Here is a 25,293-nt window from a genome sequence, read left to right on the forward strand (position 1 = left end):
ATGTGGAGGTTCTCCCAAAAGTGCTAAGAGTTGTTGAGGACAGACAGTCTGATTGAGCCTGAGGTACGGTAGACTACATCAACATCAGGGCAAAGACAGTCACCCGCGGGGCCACAGGAGGCCTCCGCTAGTTCTACCAGAGCAGCAGGTTTCTCCTCAGACAAATGCACTTCAGAATGACAGAATCACAAGAGAGAAAGAAAACAAAACAAAAACAAAGATGTGCATTAGCCGGCGCTTGCCAGCCTGCTGCATAATTGTAATCTTTTGGTACACAGAAACAGATGCAGAAAGGAAGGGACCAGGCTAGAGGGAGGATACATCCTATGATTGGCATGATTGTGGCTGCTTCCCAATTATTTCATCCCCCACGTGTCAATCACCCACAGCCTCTGTCTGAGGAGGATCAGACGGCTGCATACAGATTCAAGTACAAGATTAATTCACACAGATCATGTTTAATTCTCTTCGGGGGCCTGATGACGCTCACCAATATCCCAAACGTTTCATTTGAGGCATTAAAAAAATTACAAATAAGCTCAGTGAAATCTTCTGACTACTCTGGTTAGTCAGTTAGTTGCTCACAAACAAAATCAAAGAAGAAGAAGAAGAGTTAAGGGTATTGGTAGAGGCCGTTTAGGAGGACTGAAAGTGCTTTTAAAGACAGAGTTTTTCAAAGTTGGTTACGCTCTTTTTCTCGTGAGACAGGAACACGGGGTTTGATGCACCAGTCAACGGATACAGATGAGTCCATCTATTGTCATGTTCAAGTGTTCAGATACATTGTCGTCTTCAGCGGAAAGATTGCGAGAACCTTCCTCCTTGTGTTAGGCAAATTTTATTTAAGGTCCTACATCATTAGTGTTGCAGTTCTAGCAGAGAGCTTGCTTGAAGGTTACTGTTTATTTTCTACTTGCGCTCCTAGCAGAGAAGGAAAAAAAAAACAGAAGGAGATATCAGTGGATTGTACCAGAAGTAAAACAACCATAAATAGCAGCTAAAAGTGCAACATCAGATCTGCTCTGCTCGTCTGCATTCATGGGATAAATGTGTATTAAAATAAATGCCTTCTATACAGTCAGCAGATGCTTCCACTGTGCAGTGAAGTCGGGAATGATACAGCAAAGAATTCTGGAGCCACTGACTAATATGATATCTTCGATGTAACACTTGAACTCTGAGTGCTAAAGGTCCATTGAGAGACTCCTGATTACACCAGTGTGTCAGAGATGATAAAAGACCCATTCATGAAACAACCAATATTGATTTTAGCTCTTAAAAGGGATGTATCAAATGAATGCCTTTCTCTTTGTATGAGTCAGCAAACCTAAATATTACCTCCATATGCGCACTAGTACATGTTCTTTAAGTTATACAAGACAAATATTCAATTGGACCACTTTTTTTTTTTTTTTTTGGCAATAAATTGATCTCAGTTAACTGGGAAATCCTTTTCTCCTTCTGTAAACTGCTTGACTGTTTGTAAGAATTTCTTTCATCTCTCCTATTTATCAAGGGAGTGTGAACATAATAAGGTACCAAAGAAAATTAACAACATAAATGTGCTGATGAAAGTAAACTCCATGTAAACATAAATTAGTTTGGGCATTTTAAAACAGCTGTCTCTCTTTTAAATCTAAAAACCACAAATATATCCCCAAGCATGCGTTGTTTCACTTTGCAAACACCTGTATAAATAATATGACAATTTGTATAGAAAAGGCTGCTTTCCAAACCTGTTTGTAGCCAAAATCAAGCTTTGCACATTGTCTTAAACTGTGTATTCCATAAACACATCACAAACAGTTCTGCAAAGATGAAAATTATGGTTAATTATTTATAGAAAAAATGCCTTCATTAACCTTTCCTCTGCCCTGCTTGGATGGAAAACACTAAGATGAGAGCCGCAAATCTTTTTTTTTTGGGCAGATTTATAGTTGTTAGGTTAATTTAACAAGACACTAGTTAGAAAACTAATCAGTTGCAACAATAAGGACACCTCTCTCTGCTATTTTAGTGTTAAAGTAAGTGAAACAGCAAGCGAGAGAATATCTCTGTAAGATAAACAGAGAGAAAATGAGTTCAGAAGACCTGAGGAATGCACTAAACAAATATTCAGCTATGTTTACACTAGCATGAGACTGCAGCCACTACATGCAGCTTGTAGTAATAAGTCTCACTTAGTCCTGGATAAAGCAGGACAGTCTACACAACATGAGTAATCACAGCACACCTCAGACACCAAATATTCAAAGGTGTGTCGTGGATTACAAAAAGAGGGGTACTGTGAGCTGTCAGTTGAAGACACAACGTACAGGAAAAAAATCCAGGAGGAATAAAGACAAATAGCCCACAGATCTTCAGAAACTTCAATGACTCGGCTTTTGGGCCGACTCTTTTGCCCGTTTTTCAACTGGAACAGTGTCCTCTTTGAGGGTGTCCGTGTCAGCGCTGTGGGAAAACCACTGAGACCCAGGCCCCCAGAGTAACTCTATCCCCAGTAGGGCTGCCGCTCTCAGGATAGAAGCCTTCCAAAATTCAGTTTATGCCTGACCTTCTACCTCTACAAGGATAGGGGTCATGTCAATGTAAACGACTTGAGGTCAAATGAAACCTGACACCTTTTCTATTGAAATCAACCACCTGTGTTGATATGCATTCCAATTTCCTGGTGCAAAATTCAACCTAAATCGTTATACACCATATATGGAGAGTGGAATTCGTCCTAACATGCCAAAAGCTTCCTCATCACCGTATATCCAAAGGAAGGAGAAAGCAATCCTCTATGTTTTAATAAGCAAATTAGTTATGCTTATAAACATTTGGATGTAAAGTTATCGTTTAAAATAAAGCTCTATGGGGAGGTGTTACTGTGCAGGTAGCTGGTCTGGTTTGACACCTCTCAAAGTTCGGAAAGGAGAGGCCAAACAATAGACAACAATTAACCTTGTCAGACGAACGAGGGTGAGGCCTCAGCCGGGCCGATCCTGTCATGTAGGAGGTCAGGGCTACAAAAGCAGCACAGCACAACGCCTGCACCACGCAGGATGAAACTGGCTTTCTACTGACAGGTTGTTTTCAGAAGGCTGAAAACATTGACTTGAAATATTTATGAGAAAGTAACCCACTGCATATTAACAAGGTCAGCAGCGAGGAGTCAATACAGCATCAATGGAGCACCAGCAGTGGGGGAGTGGGAGAAAAGGAGGGAGCAGGTCATGGGGGTTTTCTAGATGCAATTAGATTAGCATACTGGTGAATCTAAGAATGGATGCAGCAGAATGCTATCAGCGATAGCATGTTGTTTGCTCTTTAGCTGCTGTTTTTCCACAGCAGTAGAATCCCTGACTAGACTACCATTTGTGGTACACCACTGTTATTACCACTGCAACATAGTTTAGCTTCCCCCATGAGCACTGTGTGTGCTTTTTTTAGAACTATGCGCACAAACAAATGTAATCATGCATTTTAAGCATGTAGTTCACTGGGAAACATTGTAAAAATCAACACTTTAGAACATCCGAGGCAAACTGTGCCAACTGTGCTGAGGCACGTTGCAGCCACTTTGTAGGCCGAGGGCTTATGTTGTTAAAGGCTAATAAAGCATGAGGAGCCTGTGGAGAGCAGAGAGGCTTGGTGTTCAAAGGGAGATCAGAGCTTACATCTGCCTTTGTCTGAAAGAAGGAATGCCAGGAATGTGGACTATTTCAGGAAGCCTCCATGCATCTAACTCCACTTGGGCAGATCATCGCAATCTCAACAGCATAAGATGGCTGATGAGGAATCAGGGTTTCCTGAACCTGCTTATGAGTAATGGTGGCCTGTCAATCTGCTGACAGGCCTCTGGGAACTTCCATTTACGGCAGACTGTTCACTCAGCCACAGGATGTTACAACCTCAGAGCAGGTGGAACAAGATCAGCTGATAACAGTCTGACAACAGCCCGCAGCAGTGACTCAATGAAAGTTAGCCTCCCTTTGAATTAAAGAGTAACTAAACTAAACTGTCTCATGCATACAAACAAGCTGTTTACCGAGGACAGGGCTCTTTATGTGTATTTATCTCACCTTCCTCAGAGCCTCCTCCTCTTCCTGACGTTTCTCATAATGTGCAAAGTCATCAAAGATTGAGGTGGTATGCTTGTAAGTGGCGATAACTTTAAGCACTTGTTTGGCCTTCTCCAGAGGCACTTCCTGAGTGTCCCTGGAGTTGGTCACTGGCTTGTTGTCATTGTTTTCCAGCCGGATGTGACGCAGCTGGTTGTTGGGCACGTCTTTGATGAAACCCACTTCACCTCAAACTTGCCCTTCCACTTGTCCTGAGACCAGACGCCTGCATAGGCATTGTAGTCCACCGGTGAGCGCATCTCAGCCACGCCACAAAAGTGCCCACTGCCATTGACGCTGAACAACAGGTACAGGGGCCCCTTGTTGCCCATTGAGCGATAAGCGCCATCCAGGCGCTTGTTGCCATGTTCTGTACTGCACCAGATAGAGTACTTGATTGAGCGGTGGATGTCATCTTCTGAATAGCTCTTGATAATGAAAACACGTCCGTTTTTCAAGTTCCAGTCAAAGTCTTTGGGGTTGTAGTTGTTGAGGGCACGGAGTTTCTCCAGCACTGGATGCACTTCACCAGAGCAGGGGGAGGCACTCAGCGGGACTCCACCACCCAGACCAAAGCCCTCACCGCGGTTCCTTGGAGCCACCCAGCGGTTTGGGGGTGGTCCAGGCTGCTGGGGTTGTTGCTGATGAAGGGGATGAGGGGACCAGGTTGGGATGAGAGGTGCATGTGTGGAGGGCCAGGGGGCAGAGGCTGGGGGTGTTGGGGGGACTGGAGAGACTGTAGTTGGAAGGGCTGGTGTTGGTGCTGGGGCTGGTGTTGAGGCTGAGGGGGTAAAGGGTTCTGCAGTAAGGGCTGGGGCTGAGCGAGGAGAGGCTGCTGCACCAGAGGCTGGGGGGGCATCATAGTCTGAGCTAAGGGGGGCTTGTTCAGAGAGCCCTTATCGTCCCAAGTACCAATGTTCATATTGTGCTTTATGGGTGGTGGGGGAATGGTGGCGCCTCCCCCCATCCCCATGTTGGCTTTGGGTTTGACCTTGGGCTGTGGCTTGGCCGGCTTCTTGGCAATGGCTGCCCAGGAGGCAGGTTTAGGTGCGGACGAGCTGACAGACGGAGGGAGGTTATTGGCTGCCATGCTGCTCATACCTGCTGTGCCTCCTAAGGGTGAGCCCACGGTTTTAGTGACAGCTGCCACCATGTCTGTACCCAGTTTAAGCCCCGTCATACCCTGCTCAATGCTGCTCAGCACCGGGACCTTACTGAGTTGGGTGTCACTTCCAAAGCCTGCTTGTCCGTCCGTGATGGCCCGACCCAGCGAGCTGTGAGCGTAGCCGTAGCTGTTACTGTAGACAGAGCTCTGTGTGGACTGACCCTGAGAGACACTGGTACCCCAGGTGGAAAAGTCTGCATTACCAGGAAAGAAGTTGAAGCCATGCTGGCCAAGGAAGGGTGGGGTGTTTCCCAGGGCGCCTGGCTGGCTGAAAACACCATCGGGGATGAAGTGCGGCTCGCCATTGCTCATCTGTCCATAGGTAGTCAGGTAGGGCATAGGTGGGTCTCCTGCTGTGGACCAAGCAGCCTCTCCCAGAGAGTAAGGAAAACCAATGGATGGAGCATAGTAGCTGGGCATGTAGGGGTCAGACATTGGTGGATAGCTGTTACTCTGTGTGGCACAAAAACAGACATGTATTAGACAGAATGACAGGCACTGCAGATAAAAAATAAGCAAACAAAACCATTTTAAATTAAGAACACTGAAGATAAATTGTGTGTGTTGAGTTACAGGAGCAAATGTCACCTTGAGTTACAAAATAGTTTCACATTGAGATTGCACCTTATTGTTACTCAGGCATATGGTAAATAAAAGGCTCTGGCTTGTTTGTATTTCTTTGAAATAATCACATTCGTCTTAGGCTGCTGCAACAGTGCTTCTGCAAACTAAGCCAGAAGGGGAATTGTTCTGGTGGAACATTTGCACACAGGAAAGTGAGCACTGTCATTAAAATGGACAATTCACTGAAAAACAGAGCAGGGTTGCTGTACTGCACAATCAAAATTCTTGGAAAAACTAGATAAAGGTTGCTAGTCAAGACATAGTTGTTGTTGTTTCCTATCGAGATGGTATTTTTTGAAAATGGTAGCACAAGGATAGGGAAGGGAAGGAGAAAGCTGTTTTTAATGTGCAGCCAGTTGCTTGTACCCAACATCTATATGTGGTCAGTCAGATTAGGTGCAAAAAAAATAAATCAAAATGCAAATCCTAAGAGCTTCAGAAATAAGGAACTGGGAATCCAAGTTGTTTCTGAATTGAAGAAGCCTCCTGAATGAGAGGTGAAACAAGAACCAAAAAGAGAAGTCCAGGTGCTTTTTTACTGAAACTCTAAGCATCAATATGAGCTGGATGACTGGGACTCTACCCAGACAATCAAAATGGAGTGACTATACTACACCTAAAATGTGAAACTAGTTTGCCCATAATGTAAGTTAACAAGCCACAAATACAAGGTGACACTGTCAATCAGGACACATTTTATTATGGTATAGTATAGAATGTTACCTGATTTGTCTGGCCGCTTAGGTAAGGCTCAAAATCATCATCATTCACTCCATCCTTTTGATGCATTGATCCGTTTTGCACTGAGGATGGAAAGACAGGACATTGAACAACCACATTTACTGGAATACACGCTGGTCATAGTGGCTCAAGTCAACAACAATGCTAACACAGACGAGGGGCAGTTTAGGCTACAGTTGGGCTAATTTAAAATCATAAAACAGCCTGCAATGCCACACAGGACATAATCTCCCCCAACAACAAACAAAAAAAAAAGATGACTTGTGTGCCATTTACAGTTGCCTTACCTTTATTTCCTTGTCCTTTAGGTCTCTGGAATAATGGGTAGGGAAAAGAGATGAGACTGTTATCAGATCACGACAAGAAACACACTGACAGAGCAGGCTGTATGCTACACGGAGAAGAAACAACAAGCGGGCAGTAGTGGAGCTATGAGCCCGGATCCTAACATTTTACAGGTCGCTTCGTGCTACTGACTGGATGTCAAAACGCTCTGACATCCGGTAAAACGGTGCCGCATTGGCAACCGGCTCCAACTAGAGTTGCTTGGCAGTACAGTCGGCCTACATTACGGCTAATAGCTATCATATATCAAACACTTTTAGCAGCCTGTTTGATCTGGCACGCCGAAGCCACTTCAATCCTAACTGTTGTCGGCAAAACTTTCAATCCGCCGCTAATTCACACCAACCGGGGCTTCAATACCTGATCGACTGTGGTCGCAGACATCCTCCAGGAGCCGAAACTGATCGCTGTTTGTGAGACTGTCCACGGCTTCCCCCTGCCTCTCTCTCTCTTTGCACTTCGGTGCTTTCCTGGCTCGTCTCTCTCTCTCTGATTGTCCAATCACTCTGTTACAAGGCGGCGTTTTTTCTTTCTTTTTTTGGTGTGTGTGTGTGTGTGTGTGTTTTTTTGTTTTTTTTCTTCCCCTGCCTGTGGTCAGAACCTGACGACGATCTACTGCCGCTGCCGCTGCTTCGGGCGGTTTACAAACCGGAGAAGGCGTCAAGTAAACGTGTCCGATCCTGCCGCCCGAACCGAGGGTGTTTATCAGTCAGTCTGGAAGTGACTAGTGTCTTGCTGGAATATCCCTCACCATATTCCACAATGGCGGATCGGCTCTTTACTCCCGCTTCCGTTCCGTTCTGCTGCTCCGTGACCTTCCGCCTGTGACGCTCTGAGTCATGTTACAAACTGACACTTCACATGACAGTCTCCAACACACCGCAACTCCTACAGCTTTCAGCACAGCCTCCGTCAAGTGGCCCGGTTTTAGCCTCTTTTACTGACCCGAAGCCATCCTTCTTTTTTTCAAAAAGAAAAAAAAATAAGCTGATATAGAGGAAGAACAGCCACCTCTTCCACCGGGGAGCTCCTCATAGCTTAGCCACTGCCTGCCTGCCACCCACACACATGGATGGACGCCTCGATTTGCATTTAGATGAAAATAAAATGCATGCAAAGAGACGTGAATAGGTGCATAAGTACTGGTGGGAATTTAGCATGGCATGTTTACTCGTGTAATGTAAAGAGGTGCTTGCACTTTGTGTCCATTTTCTATTTTCTGCTACTTATACATCCCACTACATTTGTGTTCTTTACACCTCAATATAGCAAAACAACCACATTGTACAATCACTGTACTTGTACAGTGCGGTCTTATTACTGTCAAACAAATGCTGTGAATACCTTAAGAAGACAAAAAAAATGTTAAAAGAATATAATAATAAATGAAGTATAAAAACTCAGCTGTACTATATTGAAGAGTACCTCTGTCCACTAATTTTGTTTTCATAGACTTTTGTTTGGAATATGTTGTTTTCAGATCTAAATATACATTTTTAGTGACAAAAAGCAACAATGTATATTTACAACTGTACTGTAACTACTGCAACTTAAATGCATTTTCCAGTTTCTGCTACATCTATCTATCTATCTATCTATCTATCTATCTATCTATCTATCTATCTATCTATCTATCTATCTATCTATCTATCTATCTATCTATCTATCTATATTCACAAATTGTTGGTTGCAAAATGCTTTTGAATCAAAACATACATTTTTCAAAGATGCCATTTTCCTATATGATTAAATGTAACATGGTTTATTTACTGTACATTAAATGCATTTTCCAATTTCTGCTACTTATATATTCCACTATATTTCATATAGTACATATGTAATCAAAGCATATGATGTAAACATCCTTCCTGATAAGATATTAAATTACCCGACTGTGTTATAATACTTAAAATCAGCTCCACCTCAGTAAATTACCACATTAAAATGATATTTACACCTCATTATACCTCAGTGCCACAGTATTTTTTGGTAAATGTGAAATTGTTACTGTTAGTGAAGGCTGTGACTACTACAAATGTCCATAAAATACATTTATATATTGAACTATATTTCATATGCTACAGATTTAATCCATACGCATGGTGTAAATATCACACTTAAACAGGACCTTGCACTTTATATGCATTTTCCATTTTCTGCTACCTTTGTATACATCTACACTTGAGATGTTGACACTGTAATATATTAAAAGAATCACACTCTGGTCGGTCTGGTGGACCTCTGGTTGCAATATAATGATTTTGGAGCAAAACATATTTTTAAAAAACATGTTCATATATCATTAAACGTAGTATGGTTTATTTACTAGTTTCTCCTACTCATATCCCACTATATTTCAATCAAATCATATGATGAAAATATCTTCCCTTGTTAGAAATTAAGCAACCTATCAATGGAATCAAATCATTAAATTGTCTCTGCCTCAATAAACTGCAACACTAAAACTATCTGTACATGCTAATATATCATAACACTCACTCTCATAAGTTAAGTGAAGGTTGTCACTATCCAGAACATGTCAAAAATGAAGCACAGAGACTCAGTATATTGAAGATCGTCTGTGTCCAATAATGTGCTTACACCACAGGTTTGTGTTTGTAGCATATTGGTTTTGATTCAAAGCACAAAGGGAAAAAAAGGTCACTGCAAAATAAAGTAGCAAGGTATATTTACTAATGTAGTATAAATGCCAGTTTGCACTTAATGAGCATTTTCCACTTTTTGCTCTTTATAAATTCCAATACTTTCCAGATCTACAGATTTCATTAAATGTCTGGTTAGAAATTAAACTGCCCAGTAGTATAATCAAACCATACAATTTGCTCCACTTCAGTAAAGTGCAACATTTAAATTAGCTTTATGCATTAAAACACCAAAACAACCTTTTAATGTAACACTAACAGAAGCCATTTTGCTCTATTTCTGCACTGTGGACTGCTACTGCTAAGCGAAGGCTGTGAATACTGCTAGTATTCAAATCATGTCCACAGTAAGCATAAAACACTCAATATATTGAAGAGCATCTATGTCCATGCAATGTAACATTTTTCACAGGCTTTCGTGGCAATATGTTGGTTCTGGATCAAAGCATGAATAAGAAAACCACTGCAAAATATGTTTATTTTATGTCATAAATATGTTATCATTGCCAAGAGCAAGAAACACCACTGCCACGGTGAAACAACTGCTTGTAGCTACTGCACAATTTTCAATTTTTTTTTAAATTTAGATTTCCATTTTCTGCCTCTTTTTGCTACACAAGTTTGTCTGGAAACTGTAATGACTTTGTCTTTGCAGGTGATATTACATGGCATATGGTCAATTTGTAAAATATTATTAACTAAGATCAAACTACTCAACAGTAACATAGCACCAAATTCATCTCTACCAGTGAAATACACATTTAGGCAACAATATTATTCAGTCAATAAAGTCATAGTGTACCAATAAGAGCTATTTTTGTACATAACTTTTTGGTTTTTTATACTTAGGAACATGTAACTTTTAAGCAGACTTTAAATGCAGTATTGCTTTTTAAATAAGTATTGCTATAGAATCTGAATACTTCTTTGAGCACTGCTCCACTGCTCTGTACTGTACAGTATGTTGTGTAATGTAAATGGACTACAACCCAGTGAGCAGCACAAACTCTCGAGTCACAGCGAACGAGACTTACTGCCGCTACTCTCGCGATATTTCCTCAGTGGTCGTGGAGCAGTATGGCAGCCGTCGCGCTGAGGTCCTGCCGCAGAGGACTTTCACATATTTTAAGTAATGGAGGCTTCGCAGCTTTGTCGACAAAGCGCCTGGAAGGTTGGTCGAAGTCTCAGTTTGTGTCAAATTGATTTCACACAGTTTTTTGTTTCATTTAAAGGCAATTAAAGGCGTAGAAGGGGGTGTGGCTCACACAGACTGCGTCGTCCTGAAAATTTAGGGCATGTAAACGTGCGGTGTTTTCGCTTTTTGCGCAATTTAAAAATATTTAGACATCAACTGTCGTCACCAGAGTGTGTAAATTTGGGTAGTTATGTGTGCGTTTGAACGATATGACCAACATGTCCACACTGTGTCTCGCCAGTAACCATGTGCTGTTTCCTAAATTGCGCCGATAAGCTTTATCCTATAAAATGGGATGGGACATTGTATTCAGCTAAGTAGTTTATCTATTGTAGCTGTGTACTAGCCTGTCTGTTGTACATGCACCCATTTACGTTACACGTACTGCCCTTTAAAACATATCAGCACTAATAATTCTGTGTCAACCAGGGGACAGGAGACACAAATCTACAGTTCAATATGCTTCACGACCAGAACTTCCAAAGCTGGCATACAGAAGAGTGAAGGGGAAAAGTCCAGGTGTGGTTTTCCTCCCAGGTTATGGCTCCAACATGAATGGGCAGAAAGCTGAGGCACTGGAAGAGTTCTGTAGGTCACTAGGACACTCATATCTCCGGTAAGTCATCCCAACACTCCAGAGACATTGTGAATGCTGAGTAGATTAGATCAAATACCCACTCTTCCCGAATGTCCCCAGTCTTGCTTTTCAGCTTTTGAAACCCAGAAACCAATTTACTGTCAACAAAGACAATAAACTTTTGCACACAGCATTTAATCCAATTTAGCTCTACTCACATAGCAATTTTGTTACAAGATTGCAAGAATAGAAAACAGTGGACAAGATGCAAACAACCACCACACAACCACAGTGATGCTTCTGTAGCCTAGATCTGCAAAATCAGGTCATCACAAGTAGTCTTTTTTAAGTCTGTGGCCAATAGACGGAATTATTAGTGCAGCAATTGTTGTACAGATATGGAGAACACGCTGCTAACACTAAATATCAGATTTTGTGGCGTTTGTGTTTAATATGCTGAATGTTTTTGTTCCAAATAGCTTTATACCTCTACATAGCGGTGCATAGAAAATTCATTTTTGTGAAGTTACCCGTAGGGAGTAGTTCTTTTGTTTCTTGGGGGTTTTTTTGTTTGTTTTTTGAACAAAATGTCTTGTTACCATATGCGTTTTCAGGGTGGCTGAGTTACCACGTCATAATCTTTTTGTCTGAGGTAGGTATTTTATATCAAAGAGCTCTTGTTCAGTAATTTCATAATTTAAAAAAAGCCGTAAGGATTTCATAAAAACACAAAAGTAGCAGCTGGTGACACGTGAGGGCTAACAGTTAGTCATGTATAATAAAATGATTGCTGCATTTTCTGTTAAATGACTGAGTGATAAAATAGTGAATCGTTTCACTATCTTAAAAATGCCTCGAAACCTTTTAAAACCTTTATTGTCTGGAATCCTTATTTTTAGGTGTCTGGATATAAAACACATGATTGCATTGTACTGAGCACTCAAAGCTCATTCCTAATGTTAAATAATATTTAACTGATGTACTGTACTTATAATGTCTCCAAAAATAACCATCTGTGGCCTTTTGTGGCTTGCCATGGGTTTACACTTTAATAATCATGGCCTTCTTATGTTTTCCAGATTTGACTACACAGGACATGGGGCCTCAGAGGGCGTGCTAGCAGAAGGAACTATTGGTACCTGGAAAAAAGACGTCCTTTTTGTGTTGGATGAGTTAGCAGAGGGGCCACAGGTAAATATTTCTTACAGTCATGACCTTTTTGCAAGTTACTTGTGGCTCCTGACCAGTGAAGTTATGAAAACTTTACTCAGGAGAAACGGGAGTAGAGGTTGACTCCCATTTAGAACAGGTTTGAAATATTAGATTCCTGAGACTCATCCTGTTTCCACCCGGAGTCATTGATTTTTGTGCCTTGTAAACTCCGACTTAATCCCAGAACTCACACTGTCAGGAGTGTGCGCCATCCAAGATATTCATTTGAGCCTTGTCATGAAAGGGAATCATCTTGAAGCGTATGCATTCATGTTTGCAAGCTGGACAAGAGAAGCCAAATGCAAGACTTGCAGAACAGGTCCACTAGAGTATTGTTGATTTTGACAAAATGTTATGTTTGATGATCCACTTTGAACATATAAAACACTTCCAAAGAGACTCATGCACACTGTCTGCCTGATGGAGATCTAGCACAGAAACATTGTGAATATATATGTTTTACAAATTAGACAATGTGCAGGTTTTTTTTTTTTAGTTTTTGGATATGCTAACCCCTCTCCTACACACCTGTCTTGCAAAAAAGATGTGTGCAAAGTTCTCTTCTTATTATGTTTTGTCCACTAACAAAGTACCAGGTTAGGAACTTCTACAAAATTAGATCTATTCATTGTACTGAGTTCATTTAGATTTAGATTCTATGAATTTACAATCAAATTTGAAAAACTGCTTAATGCAGGATTTCTCCTGCTTCACTGAAATCATTTCTTGGTGTCTGTGCAGCAGAGGCTCCAAGTCTCTAAATCACACTTGTAAAAGTTGCATACTGGAACACGATTGGCTCTAAACTACTGGTAATGTCCTGAAATCCTGCTGGTGAGCCCATATGTTAAACTCAGACTGAAAATGAGCACTGAGAAAGCTTCCGTCTTCAGCAGATGGGCCTGAAAATAGCTTTCTACTGTCAAACTGTGCACATACATCATTGTGGGTAGTGAAAGTAAAGCATCCAGGCTAGTCAGGAATAATCTAAACAAAGGGGAAGGACAACAAATAATAATTTCTATGATATATAATCATCAAGCTTGGCTTTTTGCAAACGAATATAAAGCAGCTCGATTAACACTATAACGCCTATGTTGTAATACCTCAATTTGCACTCAACAAATAAACTCAAACTATTCATTAGAGTAATAATTTAAGGATCAGTTGAACAGCAGAATTAGTAAAGAGAACTGGAATTGATAAAACCTTGTGAAATTCCACCTCTTTCTTGTGAAACAATTCCACCTTTTCTCCAGAAGATGGCGATATATTACTAAATATTTAGATCAGTAGTCTTCCACTGCTAGAATTACGATCTACCGTTCTCTCGATGGAATGTTTTTGCGAAAGGTTTTAATTTGTTTTCCATGAATCTGTTGTTCATTTTTCTTGGCAGTTGATTTATGTTGTTTTGCCTGCCTGTAGATACTCGTGGGCTCCAGTATAGGTGGGTGGCTCATGCTGCTAGCAGCCATCGCAAGACCAGAGAAGACCGCTGCACTGGTGGGCATCTCCACTGCCGCTGATCACCTTGTGACAGCATTCAACTCTCTTCCACTGGAGGTAGGAACGTGGAATAGTACCACATATGTCCATTTTTGTCATTTAATGTACATTTTTGCAGATATTGCATTTTCTAAGTGAGATCTCTCCATGTTTAAACGCACAGACACGTAAAGAGTTGGAGGAGAAGGGGGAGTGGACAGTGCCCACTAAACACTCGGAGGAGGGTTTTTACAAGTTCAGCATGGATTTCCTTCGTGAGGCAGAAAATCACTGTGTGCTCCAGAGTCCCATCCCGGTCACCTGCCCTGTACGGCTCATTCACGGCCTCAAAGATGAGGACGTCCCCTGGCACATCTCTATGCAGGTTGCGGAGCGCGTCCTCAGCCCCGATGTGGATGTCATCCTCCGGCGACATGGCCAGCACCGCATGTCGGAGAAGGACGACATCAAGCTGATGGTCTACACTATTGACGATCTCATAGACAAGCTGACCACTTTGGTCTGAGTGAGGGATGGTGGAGTGAGCCTGAGAGGGTCCTGAGATTAAAAAAAAAGAAAAAGAGAATGACTGTGTTAACTGGGAAGTCAGCCCTCAAGGAAATTACCAAACACCGGCATGTTTCTCTGCCAAATATGACCTTTTATCCATCTCTTGTTTTCCCCCATTCTTCACCTGTTATCATCATCTCGTCGACATGCCGTTACAGTGAAAACTATGTTGAAAGGGAGCTCTCCTGCTAGCTGTTCCCTGATATCTTCAGGTTGCATTTTTATGTGTTCCAGGTTATTGTATAGTGTTAAGTTGATCAGCCGTTATTAGGTCTGCCAGTGCTGCTGTCTCTGCCGTCATTCTTACTGTTTGGCTGTTTTTCCCCTCCACTTCTAAGTAGACACACAGCTTTCCTGTGCCTTTTTAATCACTTTTCACCTGTTTTGGCCAATAAAAGCTCTGCACACTACAGTGCAGGTCTCAAGTCTGTGAAGTTGCACTCACAGGTAGCACAAATATCTCAACATTATGTGCTGTCAAAGAGTAACTGAAATAAGATATAGTGCTGCTGATATTGAGATGTATACCAAGTGGATTGCACGTGTAGAATTTAAATTCTGACAGAAGTTACAGTTGAAGGAAATTGAGTGCTGTGTTAACTTATTCTGAAAGCTAAGTGAGTGTGAGGCTTTATCTAGTTAAATATTTTCTTTTTCCAATTCACCGTTTTACCTGAGCGATTTTTTTAAAAATCTGAAATTTCCACAGCAAGAACAAAACACTGAACTAATAATCCCAAAGTATTTTAGCATGCTATCACTGTGAATCTACAGTGAACAGAAATCAAGGGCTTTAGACTACAGCCATCTGAGGTTTATTTTTGTTAGAACATTCTGTTACATGACTCCATACCTGTTGGCCTTTAGCCACAGAGAGACCCGCTCAATGGACCCGCTAGACTGTTGATTATTAACATGTTAATTGGCCACCAGCTGCACTGTGCTCAATGGGCCGAAACTAACAACTTATCTCTGTCAGATCCCACTTAACTGCAGCACTGACCTTTAACTTATGGCTGAGCTACATAGTCAGTCATTTTGTATGTCTGTAACTAAAAAAAAATCAAATGTCAATTTATGGCAGGGAGACAGTTGTAATCCAGGCGAGAGAGATGGCACGAAGAGGCGTTGCATATGGTTGCGTTTTACTATGTTGCTTATTTGTTTACTTTGAAATAAATATTCCACATTTTTTGTGTTACCATGCAGTTACATAAAATGAGGCAGAATTCTGTTCATAGTCAGCTGCGGCTCTTATCTGGCTCAAAGCAACGCAAATTTAATAAGTGATGAGAAATAGTTCTCATTAGGGAAACTCAGATACAGTTGTAAGGAACAATAAGGCCAGTGTAGAGGCCTAATGAACAGTATTAAGTCAGAAGGGAGACCGAGAATTAAAGCAGCTACCAAGACAAGACAGCACAGATTGTACTTAAGTAACCATGAGCAAGTCACTGAATTCAGCTGTAACTTCATCAGCTATGGTGGTGTTAGAAATGGGTTGGATATTGGACACAGATGTCCAATATTGGCTTTAAGTCTCATACAGTTTGAGTTTATTTGACACCACCATGTGGCCCTGCGTGCTGAGGGGTCACTTGTTTCTGCATAAAGCTGATCGTGCACTACAGTGACCAGTGTCCGGCAGCGGAGTCACGTCGCATTCAGTGTGGAGAGTCTCTAGGGACCCCTCCTGGACGAGCTGCCATATAAAACAGTGACTCGCCCCTCCCGGACAAAGTGAGCTCCAGCCTCGTCCGACGCGCTTGTGCTGCGTTTCATGGATGCTTCAGTACTTCAGCATCCCCAGCCCTGCCCAGCTCAGCGGATTTAACACGGGACCAATCTCATCACCGCTCTCTCCTCTTGCAGTAAGTGCACGGAGTTCTTCTTTGATTAAACCTGCTTTGCCTGCATGTGAGCTTTTAATATTTACGCAAACGATGCCGTGTCGCATGCTGCTGTGCGCGCTTTGGCCGCTTGCCTTTGGGTTTGTAAAATGTTCGCGTTGTTGCAGAATGCGTCTCAGTGTGGCGTCGTGTTATTAAATGGAGACACTTTTATTGGATTTGCTTGAATTTAACTCCAACTCATGCGCTCTGACAGAGATGCGGTGCAGACAATCAAGTGACGACTCAACACAAATCTTTTGTATGCGTCAGAGAAGACTGACGTAATTTAATTAAACCGTATTGCAGGCTAAAAATAGCGAAATCTGAGCTGTTGTACAACTGTATGAATGCATGTTTTATGAGACTGTAAACTTTCTGATAATCCACTTGATTATTTCATTTTGTCGTGCCGACAGTCTACTGGAGGTCATACTTGAACCAGCATCTCTTAGGGAGCATCACTGTGCAGGAAACGGGCTTGATTGTTGCCATAGCAATTAGAGGGCTTGTCCCCGTCCGGGACAGCAGCCATTGGACCACACCCTTCTCTGCTACAGCCTCCAGAGATGCTCCTGGTGGATTGGGTTGTAAGAGAGACAGGTGCTGCTAGAGAGAGAAAAACCTGCATTTTTTAAAAAAAACAAAAAACTTTGCTGCAGAGATAGTTGGTTTATTCTGGAGATTTTAATTGTAAATAAACCAAAATAGTACCTAAAAAGTCATTAATATGCAGTAAGGGCTGTATTATTGCAACAGTACTATCCTGTATTAATCAGAAAACCTCCATTCCAACCTGATATGCTCTATTTGTTCTCTGCAGGGAACCCATACTCCACCCATAGTACACTAGATAGTCAGGAGACCCACCATGGCGAACAGAGGGCCCAGCTATGGACTGAGCCGGGAGGTGCAGGAGAAGATCGATCAGAAGTATGACCCAGACCTGGAGCAGCGGCTGGTGGACTGGATAGTCGCACAGTGTGGAGGAAACCTGGAGAAACCACAGCCGGGCAAGCAGAACTTCCAGAAATGGCTCATGGATGGAACAGTGAGTGGCTGCAGTACCTTACTACTGAAAATAGAAGCTACTATTGAATTATTGAAGATGCAATATAATAGATTTACCAGCTCCATCAGATTTAAAGAGCCCATAGAGTACCAAAGGCTAAAATAAGTAACCCAATTTGTGTGCAGAGTTATATTTAAACCTTCAGGAAATATTGCTGGTATTAGGCAACACTACTGAGGCATTTGTTTTCCCTTAAAGCTTGTTATATTTTGCAGTTTAATTAATATAACAATATTTTGTAGCTCGAAGAGGAATCCAACTGATAATGCAGAATGAAGACTGAAGAATGAAGAAAAGTGTTTTGTTTAGGAAGTAGTTAATTTTAAATTGTTAGCTGTTGTAGCTCTACATTTGCAAGCATATAATTTTTCAGTACCTCTTAAAGTCTCTGACAGAAACTCTCTTCTTCAAAATGCCAGAGCTAATTAACAGCTAATTACAAAATGCACCCTGCACTGTGCTGCACTGTCTTCCTGCTGGACACTCTAGCTGACTCTAATGGTAAAAAAAATCATTCAGAGATCCATCATAGGCGAGGCAGAGACATTTCTTTCTGCACCAACAATTAACTCAGCACCAATAATGCAATGCAGCTATAAGAACGCTGCATTTTTGCTGCCAAAGTGACTCTTTGTCAATTAGAAGCTCTAAGCTTGTCCAATAAATGCAAAGGATTTTTCATGCCACTTCTTGACAGGCATCGAAACAGTTCTTCTCTGAAATGTTTTACAGCAGTGGCAGAAGTAGAAATTAACAGCGAAAGATCCATCCATCCATTCTCTATACACCGCTTTATCCTCACTTGGGTCGCGGGGGGTGCTGGAGCCTATCCCAGCTGACTCGGGCGAAGGCAGGGGACACCCTGGACAGGTCATCAGTCTGTCACAGGGCTACATATACAGACAAGCAGTCACTCTCGCATTCACACCTGCGGGCAATTTAGAATAGCCAATTAACCTCAGCATATTTTTGGACTGTGGGAGAAAGCCGGAGTGCCCGGAGAAAACACACGCATGCACAGGGAGAACATGCAAACTCCATGCAGAAAGATCCCAGGCCGGGATTCGAACCGGGATCATCTTGCTGCAAGGCAAAAGTGCTAACCACTACTCCACTGTGCAGCCACAGTGAAAGATATTAATTAAAATATTGCACACACCAAAAGTACTGAGTAGGGCATTTAGGCACAGCAAAATCAAAACAAAACAGTGTATCAATACAATACAATGCAATACAATGATTTTATTACTCCCTGAAGGGAAATTCAATTGTCTGGTCTCATCTCTTTGCTTTTGAATTAAATAGTCTGATTGATGATGGCAAGAAAGATTTTCTGAATCTTTCAGTGCTGCAGCGCAGGGATAGGAGCCGTCAACCGATGTTTTGTTGTTCACTGAGGGAGATGTGAAGTGGATGATCCAGGTTTGTCAAAATGGCCTCCATCTTTCTAAGTGCCTGTTTCTCCTCCTCATCCACCAATGTGTTCAATCTGATTCCAACCACAGAGCCAGCTTTTTAATCAGTTTGTTCAGACACCTTGCATCCTTGTTATTTATACTATCAGGGTGAATTATTGTTATTTTTTAACCATCAGTCATTAGTTTGGGGTGGTTAGTATGTCAGTCGATTACGATCAAGATTTCTGACCTATTTTCTCTCAGATTCTTTGTAGACTCATCAACAGCCTCTATCCAAGAGGGAAAGAACCCATCAAAAAGATTCCAGAGACCCAGATGGCCTTTAAACAAATGGAGAAGATCTCTCAGTTTTTGCAAGCGGCAGAAGCTTATGGAGTCACGACCACTGACATCTTCCAAACTGTGGACCTCTGGGAAGGTAAATGATTTCACAAATCAGTTACTCATTGCTGACATCTCTACTCCACTGCTGGAGTTGTGACTAATCTTCACGATAGTTTTCAAACTGGTAACTTGCATGTCTCTACCAATTACTCTGGCTATAGGGAAGGACATGGCAGCAGTGCAGAGGACCCTCATGGCTCTGGGGAGTGTTGCAGTCACAAAGGACGATGGTCAATACAGAGGAGACCGAGACTGGTTCCACAGGTGCACAAGAACCTCACTGTAACACAAGAGCTACTTATCTTCATACTTACATCTCTGTCTATGTTTTATGCTTGCAAAATTTTGTGTGTGTATGCAGGAAAGCCCAGGGCTACAGACGAGAGTTCAGTGAAGAGCAGCTGCGCCAAGGACAGAGTCTGATTGGCCTGCAAATGGGCAGCAACCGTGGGGCTTCCCAAGCTGGAATGACAGGCTATGGCATGCACCGTCAGATCATGTAGACCACTTACTGGGCTAACTTGTTCCCCTGCTTCCAGACCTTATTTTCTACTAATACCACAAATGTTGTAGCCCCAAAACTTTCCTAAGCTTTGTAGCACCTGCCGTGTTAACCTCAGTTTCCCTGGAATTGCTGCTTTTGCCAGACAGAGTGTTCTATCCACACCCTTAAAAAATGATGTCAGATACTGTAGATCTCCTCCTTCAAGCTCTCCTCCTCTTCCTCTCGACCCTGTTGTTAGTGCTGTTCCCTTTCAAGCAATGTTTACTCAGTTTTTTTTTACTTTCCATGTGCAGTTGTTTACTTAATGTGGAGCTCAGTCATTCCACATTACGTTAGTCTCATAAAGATTTTTATTTTTATTATACAAACCATCAGTATTTTACACATATCTACAGAAATACTGTAGTCTAATGTTACAGCATGCGGTATGCTATGTGTTTATATTTATGCAAACACTTATTTACATTTACTTTGGTCATTTTCTGATGGTCTGTTACTATGTTATTATAGTTTGGCCTTAAACCTAATGGAACTCAATGACTGACGATGTCTCTGCTATCATGTCTGAAGACTTGTTGCAGTATCCTCTGTAACCAAATCAACCTCACGTTGTGCCTGGTTATGGGACAACAAAGACTGGGTCCTGATATACTGGCCTGAAATTATAAATGAGTGTCATTCATTCTGAGCCATGCCCTTGTTATTTGTTTGTTAGATTACATATTTGTCCATTGGTGTACAACAAGCAAGTAAATGTGCAGTACTGCAACCTGTATGACAGTGAAGTTTCCATTTCTGGTGTCAGGTAAATACATTGCTTGAATGTGCACTTTTATGTGTGTTATGTTTATATTTTTAAATATATTTATATCTGGAGGCTTGTAAGAAGAATTGTTGAAGAAATAAAGTATGAGGAAATACATTTGTGTCAGTCTGTACTGTGAGCAAGTTGGAGTGTCTTGATAATGAGAATGTCAGGGGTGTATGCTGTGTGCTCAGTGTTGGGGCTGTGTTTTTTTTTCCCTTTTCTTATCTTGGTTTTATGTTCCAGCTCCTCCCATGCGCCCATCCCTCCCGTCTCTCCTCACTGTACGCAATCTAATAAAGTGTTCGCAGCGCAGCATAATGGTTAGGACGCTGGTTCCTGATTCAAGCCTGTGTGCCTGCAAACCTTTGCCTTGCTGAGTGACTTTGAGTAAGATATTAAATCCCTCTCAGCTCAGTGTTGTTTAATAGCTGATCTGAGCTTTGTGGAGGGTGTAGAGAAACAGAAGTCACCAAAACTGCCTTAAAGTACTTGTACAATATTAAAATGCGCTGTTATTTGGTAATAGTTGCGATTCTCCATTTTGTTTTGGTGTTGTTCAGTGACCAAAAATCCACCATAAACATAGTTAACATAAGGATCTATCCGCTACATAACAGCTGAGGGGGCGTGTTATTAAAATAACCACAAAAGATCACATAATGTGTCAGTAATCCAGTTAATGAAGTCAATTGTTACTGACTGTTGACATTTTAAAGAGCACATTTGAGAAATACATGCATGAATTGACATTTTCGTTTGCCATTAGCATCCAGTACAGATTACATTGCACTGCAGCTAATACATGCACCCATTCCTAATGCGTATTTTTTTATAACTCAATCAAGAAATATGATATTCTGGCATGACGATGTCAATTGACCATATGTAATCATTTGCTTAAGGTTAATATCCTGTTTGCTGTGCTGGATATGAAAGCAGCTCATGTGAAACTATGTGGCCTTCTACATGTTTGATCTTCACATGCACTTTGAGTTTAAGCTTATAATTACCTTCAGCTAGACTGGAGAAGGCTCTGAAGGGGCACAGGTCATGTGTAACGAACGAGGCAGACCCAATAAGTAAACCAAAAACACTCGAGCCAATGAAATGGCTTTGAGAGGTCTGAGGTCACGCTTGCCTGAAGCTTGTGTTTTCTTTGGTTGATGTCTTGCTTGTCTTTGGGCGTCTTGTGCTCTTCTATCGCTGTATTAGAGCTTCTGAGTTACGCATATGGTAATGAGGCTAGCCTTCTTTGAGGCGAAAAGTTTTTAAATAGTCAGATATTAGTTTTTGTAAGACTGGTGCATGAGGTGCAATGTTGCAAATAAGGTCACTGCTCATCCTTCTGTTGGTGGCCAGATGTGTTGCAGTGGAAGAAACCCAAAGTAAAGGCTGTGTTTGCGGACATCCTGGAATACCGGGGGATCCTGGACACAATGGTACCCCGGGCAGAGACGGCCGAGATGGACTCAGGGGTGATAAAGGTGATCAAGGTGAGTTTAGAAGGAAAATTTTAAATTTTGTTACATGTTTTAAGCTTCTACCTCACAATTTGCAATAACATTATATTACATTAATCATCCATTTAAAGGTGAAATTGGCCCGGCCGGACGAGCAGGTAATGACGGCAACAAGGGAGATAGAGGAGAGCCTGGTATGTATCTTGAGAGTAACCTGCCCCAGTGAAAAATTAATAATCTCTAAGAGAACATTCATCTGTATATACACACTTTACATCCTTTATTTGTCCATATTTCAATATAGTTTATCGATATATTTGCAATATCTCTATGGATGCGCCTAATTGTGAACACTTAGTATAAAAACATGAGGAGGTTTATTGTGTGCTTGTCATTTACAGGTGCAACTGGTCCAGCAGGTCTCAAAGGAAAAAGAGGTGATAATGGAGAACGAGGGCCTCCAGGGAAAATGGGCCCCCAAGGAGTACAAGGGCCCATTGGTCTGAAAGGAAATAAAGGAGAGCTTGGGTTGCCTGGACGCCAAGGACCCCAAGGAGATTTGGGGCCTCTTGGACCAGAGGGTCCAAAGGGAGAAATTGGCCTCCGAGGTGACAGAGGGATTCAGGGACCACTGGGACCACCAGGCAAGCCAGGCTTGAAGGGGGAAATAGGTGTTCCTGGCCACAAAGGAAGTATAGGTTATCGAGGGGACAGAGGGCCTCGAGGTGAGAAGGGTGATATGGGTGAGAAGGGAGATGCCCTAATCATCCCTAAAAGCGCCTTCTCTGTGGGACTCACGGCTCAAACTAAACTTCCACCAGCGAACGCACCGATCCGGTTTGACAAGATTGTTTACAACGAACAGAATCACTACAGTCCGCAAACAGGAAGATTCACATGCTCGGTGGCAGGTGCTTACTTCTTCACCTACCACATCACTGTCTTCTCCAGGAATGTGAAGGTGGCCCTGGTGAAGAATGGGGCAAAAATCATCCACACCACAGATAACTACCAGAGCAGCGAGGACCAGGCAGCAGGGGGCGCTGTGCTGCACCTGGAGGTGGGGGACAAGGTGTGGCTGCAGGTGGTTGGAGGAGAGCTGTTCAATGGGCTCTTTGCTGATGAAGATGATGACTCTACCTTCTCTGGGTTCATAATATTTGGAACCTAATTTATGATGAATTCTTTGATAATGATTGGCAAGAGAAATAGTAAACTATTTTAAATAATAGAAATGAGTCAATGGAGATCAACTTGGCACTCAACTTTAGTTGATTTTATATTGTGCAAATGGTAATAACATTAATATGATTGGATATCATGGAAATTCAATAATTTATCATTTGCTTCACTAAAACCCAGTTTATTTTGCTTAATTCTTCTTCACCTTTACATTTATATATTTACATAAGGAAACATGCATTTCTGTAATTACTGCTAATTCAGATTCTAGCAGCAAAACAAATGACAAGCTTAAAAACACATTGCTTTATTCTACACTAAGCTACTCTGAAAGATTTCTAAAACATGTTAAAACAAGAATATTTCTTAATATGAATGAATCCGTGATAATAAACAAACGTTATGCTGCATTATTTTTCCTTTTCAGAAACCTACATTAGATGCACAATTCTATTCATGCAAAATTTTAAATGCAGGACCTTTTTGCTTATAATAGTATTTTTTTTTACGCATTTTGTTGCTAGTTTCACTAAATAATGTGAATTGCCTCCCAATTCTGGCCCTGTGAATACGTGATGTCATTAAATCAGATCTACTTTCTTGTAGGACCTTGAACATGCAATTCTTGTGAAATGGATGTCTAAATCAGCCTGTAAGTTCAAACGTGACCTTATCCAGATGAAATATAAGTGTGCAAAGGTGAACTCAGCATTGTTTTTATCTTCTAGATCATTTAATGTTTCACAATAAAAAAAGTCATTAAATTCCCATCCCGTTTCTTCTTCTGGTATTTGAACACGTAATTTTCCAGAAATGAGTTTCAAAATCAGCCTGGAATTTTGAAGGTGATATTGACCAGTTGACAGTGAGGAGTGTAAAGTCTAATTACATTCTTTTCTTCTTCTAGCCTGTTAATGTCTCACAATAAATAAATTACAGAGTCAATCTTTCTCTTCTTCTGGTGTTTGAACATGCAGTTCTACCAAAATATATGTTCAACCTATGTTCAAAAATAATATTAACTTGATGAGCCTGTTTCAAGGATCATAATCAAAAAAAAGTACAGCATTCAGGAAGTCATTCAGATTATGAAAAGGAGGTGTATAAAGTTTAACTGTATTGTGTTTCCTGCCAGTAAACAAGTCATGAATTAATCTGTTTTTTTTCCTCTATTACTTGAACATGTAAATCTACTGAAATGGATGTTAATGTCAGCCCATTAGTATTATATTATCTAGGAGAAAGCTTGCAAAAGTTCTATCTGCATTGTTGTTTTTTTCTTCTAGCCTGTTTGCTGTATTACAACAAAGAAGTCACCCTGTTTCTTCCTCTGGTATTTGAACATGTAAATCCACTAAAATGTATGTCAAAATCGGCCTGTAAGTTGAAAGATGTTATCAGCTACAGCAGAATATGTGCACAGGTTAAATCTGCATCGTCGTTCTTCTAGCCTCTTTGCTGTATTTTAATAAAGAGGTCACCAAGTCACCATGTTTCTTCCTTTAGAATTTGAACATTCAAAGCCTACAATTTCAAAAATGATATTAACCAGATGAAATTAAAATGTACAATAGTTAACTCTGCGTTATGCATTTCCTTTAGCCTCTTTGCTGTACTACAATAAAGAAGTTATTAAGTTATCCTGTCTTTTTCTCTGCTATGTGAACATATAATTTGACTGAAACAGAATATCAAAATGTAAGTTCAGTTATACCATGACTTCTTGACTTGCAAAGAAGGCATGAAGTCACCCGTTTTCCCTTCTGGTATTTGAACATGCAAATCAACTCAGCCTGCAAGCTAGTATAGATTAGCCATTGGAAAGTTTGCAAAGGAATGATCTGCATTGTTGTCCAATTAGCTGTATTTTAATAAAGAGGTCACTAAGT

At 41.3% G+C, this 25,293-nt stretch overlaps 4 protein-coding genes across 5 annotated transcripts; 3 read left to right on the plus strand and 1 right to left on the minus strand.

Moving 5' to 3' along the window:
- Positions 1 to 921: 921 nt before the first annotated feature.
- ythdf3 (YTH N6-methyladenosine RNA binding protein F3) lies at positions 922 to 7,496 on the minus strand. Its single transcript, XM_051940394.1, is given in 6 exon segments — positions 922 to 4,285; positions 4,288 to 4,737; positions 4,740 to 5,724; positions 6,619 to 6,698; positions 6,924 to 6,948; positions 7,342 to 7,496. Coding segments are annotated over 6 exon segments (1,791 nt in total). The 5' UTR covers positions 7,366 to 7,496; the 3' UTR covers positions 922 to 4,058.
- A 3,181-nt stretch (positions 7,497 to 10,677) lies between these two features.
- abhd10b (abhydrolase domain containing 10, depalmitoylase b) lies at positions 10,678 to 15,098 on the plus strand. Its single transcript, XM_022195124.2, has 5 exons — positions 10,678 to 10,815; positions 11,269 to 11,455; positions 12,496 to 12,607; positions 14,057 to 14,194; positions 14,301 to 15,098. Exons 1-5 carry the CDS (start codon positions 10,722 to 10,724, stop codon positions 14,640 to 14,642), a joined length of 873 nt encoding a protein of 290 aa, XP_022050816.1. The 5' UTR covers positions 10,678 to 10,721; the 3' UTR covers positions 14,643 to 15,098.
- Positions 15,099 to 16,256: 1,158 nt separating this feature from the next.
- Positions 16,257 to 20,874, plus strand: tagln3b (transgelin 3b). Of its 2 annotated transcripts, none has more exons than XM_022195125.2 (5): positions 16,257 to 16,557; positions 17,399 to 17,626; positions 19,309 to 19,483; positions 19,611 to 19,713; positions 19,811 to 20,874. In XM_022195125.2, the coding sequence occupies exons 2-5, from the start codon at positions 17,447 to 17,449 to the stop codon at positions 19,950 to 19,952; spliced, it is 600 nt and encodes a 199-aa protein (XP_022050817.1). In that variant the 5' UTR covers positions 16,257 to 16,557; positions 17,399 to 17,446; the 3' UTR covers positions 19,953 to 20,874. The 2 variants fall into 2 exon arrangements, with proteins under 2 accessions (XP_022050817.1, XP_051796322.1); XM_051940362.1 differs by lacking the exon at positions 16,257 to 16,557 and adding an exon at positions 16,626 to 17,178.
- A 113-nt stretch (positions 20,875 to 20,987) lies between these two features.
- c1qtnf9 (C1q and TNF related 9) lies at positions 20,988 to 25,044 on the plus strand. The gene is made up of 3 exons (XM_022195123.2): positions 20,988 to 22,255; positions 22,354 to 22,416; positions 22,624 to 25,044. The coding sequence occupies exons 1-3, from the start codon at positions 22,078 to 22,080 to the stop codon at positions 23,391 to 23,393; spliced, it is 1,011 nt and encodes a 336-aa protein (XP_022050815.1). The 5' UTR covers positions 20,988 to 22,077; the 3' UTR covers positions 23,394 to 25,044.
- Positions 25,045 to 25,293: the final 249 nt, after the last annotated feature.

This window comes from Acanthochromis polyacanthus, chromosome 20 (genome assembly GCF_021347895.1).
Source record: "Acanthochromis polyacanthus isolate Apoly-LR-REF ecotype Palm Island chromosome 20, KAUST_Apoly_ChrSc, whole genome shotgun sequence".
In the NCBI taxonomy this organism is placed as follows: Eukaryota; Metazoa; Chordata; class Actinopteri; family Pomacentridae; genus Acanthochromis; species Acanthochromis polyacanthus.

Excerpts from the sequence above, each read along its gene's own strand:
- abhd10b (XM_022195124.2), top strand. The coding sequence starts at position 10,722 with ATGGCAGCCGTCGCGCTGAGGTCCTGCCGCAGAGGACTTTCACATATT. Across the intron at positions 11,456-12,495 it reads CTAGGACACTCATATCTCCG|ATTTGACTACACAGGACATG; the intron begins GTAAGTCATCCC and ends TATGTTTTCCAG. Across the intron at positions 12,608-14,056 it reads AGTTAGCAGAGGGGCCACAG|ATACTCGTGGGCTCCAGTAT; the intron begins GTAAATATTTCT and ends GCCTGCCTGTAG.
- tagln3b (XM_022195125.2), top strand. The coding sequence starts at position 17,447 with ATGGCGAACAGAGGGCCCAGCTATGGACTGAGCCGGGAGGTGCAGGAG. Across the intron at positions 17,627-19,308 it reads AATGGCTCATGGATGGAACA|ATTCTTTGTAGACTCATCAA; the intron begins GTGAGTGGCTGC and ends ATTTTCTCTCAG. Across the intron at positions 19,714-19,810 it reads GACCGAGACTGGTTCCACAG|GAAAGCCCAGGGCTACAGAC; the intron begins GTGCACAAGAAC and ends GTGTGTATGCAG.
- c1qtnf9 (XM_022195123.2), top strand. The coding sequence starts at position 22,078 with ATGTTGCAAATAAGGTCACTGCTCATCCTTCTGTTGGTGGCCAGATGT. Across the intron at positions 22,256-22,353 it reads GGGTGATAAAGGTGATCAAG|GTGAAATTGGCCCGGCCGGA; the intron begins GTGAGTTTAGAA and ends ATCCATTTAAAG. Across the intron at positions 22,417-22,623 it reads GGGAGATAGAGGAGAGCCTG|GTGCAACTGGTCCAGCAGGT; the intron begins GTATGTATCTTG and ends TGTCATTTACAG.